The 5,992-nt window shown below is 40.3% G+C and overlaps 1 protein-coding gene across 1 annotated transcript in view; it reads left to right on the top strand.

The window, feature by feature from the left end:
- Positions 1–5,778, top strand: part of LOC101851460 (extensin-2) — a 17,310-nt gene extending 11,532 nt beyond the window's left edge. Inside the window, exons 2-4 of the mRNA XM_005089799.3 lie at positions 1,536–1,797; positions 3,454–3,593; positions 5,224–5,778. Coding sequence (XP_005089856.2) covers positions 1,536–1,797; positions 3,454–3,593; positions 5,224–5,402 — 581 coding nt within the window. The 3' untranslated portion in view covers positions 5,403–5,778. The remainder of the gene's footprint in view (positions 1–1,535; positions 1,798–3,453; positions 3,594–5,223) is intronic.
- The last annotated feature ends 214 nt before the right edge of the window (positions 5,779–5,992 follow it).

The following is a 5,992-nucleotide window of genomic DNA, read 5'->3' as shown; positions in this document are numbered from 1 at the left end:
AGAGAGAGAGATTATGCGTGTGTTAAAATCATATACCATGCCGAGCTGCATTATCTATCAATCAATCAATCAATCAATCAATCAATCTATCTATCTATCTATCTATCTATCTATCTATCTATCTATCTATCTATCTAAATGTGTGTGTGTGTGTGAATGTGTGTATATGTGTGTGGGGTGAGTATGCGCGAGTGTGTATGTATGTGTGTGTGCGCGCGCTGGCGCGCTTTCGTTTGTGTATGTGCGTGCACGCGCGCGCTCGCGCGCGCGTGTGTGTGTGTGCATATGTGTATTTGACTGTACATGTCCTGAAATGCCATAAGTGTGTGTGCGCTTGTACTTGTGTGTGTAAATACGTTTCTCCGCCTCTACTTGTGCAGGTGTACACAAATGTGTCAGTATGTACCTGTTATAACTTATATTTTGTGTTATAAGTTATGTCTTGGCAAACGTCCCAAATGTAAAATAGAGGACAAGAAGAGGGATCTTCACTTTCTAAAAGATATCCATGAACTTGATCCTGGATTCGGGAAGAAATAGAAACGTGTCGATTTAGTAACAGCATCTTTAGATGAAGATAAAAAAAAACAACACTCAGCAATTGAAATTTACTGTTAAAGACAGTGGAGAGTTAAGTGTGGGATATACCATCGACACGCTCCCACCATCGGCTTTGCCAACGAGGACGGTTGAACAAATCTACGTGACATCTTTTCTCGAGAAGCCCTGGCATGGAGACAGAACGGGGCTACTATTTAATAGCCTCGGTGCACGGTGCAGAATCTACACACGTGAACTATATCTAATAACTTACGACTTCTGGGGTAAAGTTATGGTTTGGGATATTTCAAGAGTCAGGTAAACCAGATTTAACTTCGTTGTTGGAGGAGACACCTTTAACTCCCAGTACAAGCAATGTTTATGACGCTGCGTTGGAGATTGAACGAGTGTCGCCCAAAACGTGTCGAGAATTACAACGTGCAATGTTAAAATAAACCACAAACTGTAGCTGTGTCTTTTTAAGACCCCGTATTTTCGTTAACTCGGTTATCCTTTACCCTTTTACTGTCACGGCCGAAATTGTCCTGGGCATTTTGATAAGATTTAGACAACATGCCTCGCAGTGTGGAAATTATCATCATCATTATTATTATTATTATTATTATTATTATTTTTTTAATTTTTTTTTTTTATTGCTGTTGTTAGTATGATTGGGGCTGTCCCATTTGGCTCAGATGTTGTTATTTTGTTTTTTCACCTTCAAACGTTTTTGATCATTGTTTTTTTTGTGATATTAGGAATCTTGTCCCAAAGCAAAAAGATTATGATTCAGCTCTCACATGGGTGAGGCATCTTATCGAGCATCTCAGTTGTTTTTTTCACAGGATGTATACCACACAGTTGGGTTTTCTCAGATGGGTAAATTAGTTGGGGCTCGTCTCCTATCTTTCTTTAACAAATCGACTGGAGGTTTCGCAACAATTTACAACAAAACACTCTTTTTATAACTAATACTGTGTTCCATTTTGTTCCAGATTTGCCAGTGGCTCCCAATGGAGATCCCTTCGCCCCACCCCCAAACTACTACCCGCCCCCTCCTCCTCCAACTTACAGCTACCAACAGCCCCAGCAGTTTGGAGGTCCTCCCCAGCCGCCCAATAACTTCATACCTCCTCCCAACAACAACTATATTGGACCACCGCCTCCCCAGCCCATGCCACCACAGCCACAGTACTTCCAGCCTCTTCCACCCCAACACGGCGGATTCCAGCAGTTTAGTCCACCTGCTGGACAGAGGTGAGCATATAACTTATTTGAAAGTCCGCTTAGGAGAGGAGAAATGTGAATTGTGAATGACATTGATAAGAACCCAACAGTAACGTGCTGATGTACTATACTACTACTACTACTACTACTACTACTACTACTACTACTACTACTACTACTACTACTACTACTACTACTACTACTACTACTACTACTACTACTACTACTACCACCATCACCACCACCGCCACCACTACCACTGCTGCTGCTGCTGCTGCTGCTGCTGCTGCTGTTGCTGCTGCTGCTGCTGCTGCTACTAAGTGTCACCAAAGGAACTAAGTTGGAAAATTTTAACTTTCACAGGTTTGCATTATACATAGCAATGTTGTACAGTAGCCTGGTGTTTTGCCATCACAAGTCTGTTCAGGTTTTCGACAGAAGTTTCTCTTGGACTAGCCCTGCCTTGTTTGCCTTCATTTTTCCAGAGGGAGCAAAATGTTTGAAGCCTTATGACGTGTCAATTGCCCTAGAAAATGCGTCTATCGTTTCTTAATTGTTGTTATTAATAACGGGCCACGTGGGTTTCTTAATTTTTTCCTCGTTTGATTTGTTAAGAAAAACATTGTTATAAACTAGAACTTTCTTCTTATCATATCCAACAACTCGCACATTTCCCTAAACGGCGACTGCAGAATGGTTTAAGGCTTTTTCCCGAGCACACATAGGAGAGTAACTCGATTCTCCAGATCAAAAGACTTTATGGTACTTCTCCGTCTTTCTGCCGGTATGTAGGCTATATCCACGCATCAACCTGTGGGATGACCGTGATAGCCAATATCGAAGCAACACACAAAGACTTCCTAAGTAACTTCAATTTTATCCATAGAGAAAGTGGCGGTGGGTGGTTTTAAATGTGGGTGGGGCTGATTAATAAGGGTAGGTAGAGTTCAAAGGTAAGATTTCCTTGGCTCAGAGGACATTCCAGATATGTGTGAGTATGTTTCATTCACACACTCACACGCAAACGCGCTCATATGACCTTATACAGTTTTGAGCGCCGTAAAACACTTACCAAAAATAATTAATTAATTAATTACCAAAACACGCAAGCGCACGCATGCAACAGTAACTGGATTAGGCCATGGGGTCGCAGAAAACAAGGCATTCCTAAAACGTGGGCCCATGAGTGTGTTTTGGCTACTGGGTCTCTGTAGAAAGTGTGTCATGAACTTTCCCCCAATTGTATGGGTTGGCAGAGAACGAGCCCTCTGTAACAACAGTTTCCACGGGCTCTCGTTTGTTTCTTTCATCTTTTTTCAAGAAGAGTTTCATTAAGAAAGGACCGTGGGAATGGGCTCATCTTTTGCTTAGCCGTAAACACATTTGATTGGCTGTTAGGTTACTATCGTTGTAAGCGGTGACTACAGTGATTGGATAAATGAGCCAGCGTGTGTGTTTACCACATACAACTAAAGGCGGAGGCGGAAGATTCTGAAAGAGTTCTAACGGTTTCAACTGATTATCTCGTTTATTAGAAGAAACATTCATTTACTGAGGGAAGGAGTTGGGGGGTGGGGGGAGTCCGTGGGGCTCAAGCCCTTTAACCCTTCACTACGTCCCGCCGCTGCATGGAGACATAAACAACTTCAAAAACTAAACTGCAACGCTCTTTGTGTCTATTCCCAGTATCTACCAGCCCATGCCTGCTGCGGCCGCGGCCGCTATGTCAGGTCCGGCCTATTCGACGGGACCAAAGGAAGAATTTGAGGCAGATGGCTCCAAGGGAGGATACTCCGGGCATTCACACGCAATGCCAGCATCTATGGGTAAGTACCACGATGTCAAAAAATCCCAAAATAACAACTAAAAAAAACCCAACAACACCCCCCCCCCCTCCTGGAAAAAAAGGCACAATGAGGCTTTTGATTGATTAAACCACAGCTATAGTCCGATTGTCCTTGACACTAACTATCGATACGGTTATAGATAGTACTTAAAGGGAGCCCTGTATCAAATTGTGGATGGGCAAAGTTTGCCCTATTAAATTAAAAAGTCGACTTGCAAAATTCCACATCAAATGCCTCCGTACTGTGAAAATTTTATGTAAAGAGTATGGGCCGCCATTAGTAATATGTCCTGTACACGGGTGCTACGAGGGCGTCGTAGATTCAGACCAAGACTACTTCAAATTATGCAGCTCTTCACACCGAGACCCGTGTCATGTGATCGCTGGATCAAGCTCTGGAAACTTAAAGTTTACAGTCCAGTCCATTTGTAATAGCCTCTGTTATTACAGGAGCTTGGATATAACTGATATATCAAATGCCCGTTTTTTTTTCTCTAAAAGTGTAAGAAATATGAACCTGGCAATAACAGGGTTCACTTTGCGAAGACTCGGATATAACAGTGATCTTGCATTGCATGCACTTGCTTTCGAGCTGTCAAATTATTAAAATTTGTGTCAGCCAAGACATTTCACCTGTTTGAATAATCGCTTGCTTAGACAAAAACTTTCAAACACATACCCCCCCCCCCCATAGTGTTGGGGGTCACCGATGGATTCCGTATCTGTGTCAGCAAAACAGCCAACTGGAAAAGGATCCGCTGTAATCAAATATAATATAGCAAGCTGAAGGTGCAAAGGTGCTAGTAGTTTCCCTTGATAATGGTTATAACAGGACTCACTTGTTACAGGGAGAAACAGCCGGTCCCGTCAGTCCTGTTATATCCGAGTTTTACTGTATTCTTTGTGTTGCGGGTCTTTTCTGATGTTATTTTCTTGATGTTGCTGTTCTTGCTCTCGTTGTTGGTATTGTTTTTGTTGATATTGATGTTTTTTTTTCTTTTATTGTGTTTACTGCTGCTGTTGTAGGGCTGGTTGTTGCTTTTGATATTGATGCTATTGGTGCTCAATTTACAGAAGCTACTGGACACATGCCATATATCTAGAGCTACGTATATCGAATCGAGCTTCAGTTTGTTTGAAGTTATTCTCAAAAGAAGCCCAAAGAACTGTTGATATTGGAAATGGGATAAATTAACTGACTGACGGGCTCTTAAAAAACAACCCAAACCAACCAACCAACAAACAAACAAATAAACAAAACTATTTATAATTGTTATTATAATGATGATGATGATGATGATGATGATGATGATGATGATGATGATGATGATGATGATGATGATGATCACATGGTAACGATAATAATAATAGAAATAAATAATAGTGATAATGATAATAGCATTTTGAATAATCAACATCATCATCATCATCATCATCATCATCATCATCATCATCATCATCATCATCATCATTATTATTATTATTATTATTATTATTATTATTATTATTATTATTATCATTATTATTTTTATTATTATTATACTTATTATTATTATCATCATTATTATTATTTTTATTGTAGTTGTTATTTCTTAATTTTCTTCTTTCAGATTTCTTTGGCACCCCTCAGACTTCCCTCCTGGATGCCTACTACAAACCCAGGCAGGGCATGTACAACGGTTACAATAACTACAACAGGCAGAGTAACGACATTTTTGGAGGCTTGTTAGGAAACTCGCCAGGCGGAAACCTCTTGGGCGCATTTATGATGAACGAATTGATTTTTTAGTTTTTTTATATGTCGACTGCAGTGTCGTCTTCTTCCTTGAGCTACGGCTATGAATGTTACCAACATGGCAGATGCACTGACATGGGTTAATTCTAAGCTGCTGAAAATACAGAGGTTCAAATATAGCATTAACACAAAACTACGCCTTGAGCTGACACACGTCACGTTTAAATACTCGTAGTTGCGTACAGCACCCCAGGCCTTTACAAAGTCTCACAAGAGGAGGTGGCATTTTCATTTCTGATCCATACTTAGGAATCATGGGATATTTCTGGTCAAAAAGGTAAAGAAGTTCCTTCTTTTTGTGACAATGTTTCATTACTGGTTGTTCTTTTCCTTTGTTGCGTTGAATAAAATGAACAAAAACAACTTCCAAGCCCATGTTTGTTTGCTTAGTGTTCCTTTTTTAATTTTTGTTTTTGTTCTTTTTTTTTGCCTTGTTTTATTTTTTATTTTACAAATTAGGAATCATAAATGAGACGTAAAATGCTACTGAAAGACAAATTAATTCCAACCCCTACCCCCAACCCATCAACAAACAACCTAACATATATAAGAGTAAACAAGCAAACAAGCAATCGTATAACACG

The sequence above is a fragment of the Aplysia californica genome, unplaced genomic scaffold, assembly GCF_000002075.1.
Source record: "Aplysia californica isolate F4 #8 unplaced genomic scaffold, AplCal3.0 scaffold00009, whole genome shotgun sequence".
NCBI classification, from domain to species: domain Eukaryota; kingdom Metazoa; phylum Mollusca; class Gastropoda; order Aplysiida; family Aplysiidae; genus Aplysia; species Aplysia californica.
The sequence above is the reverse complement of the archived record's forward strand: the minus strand, read 5'-3'. Positions and strand labels throughout refer to the sequence as shown.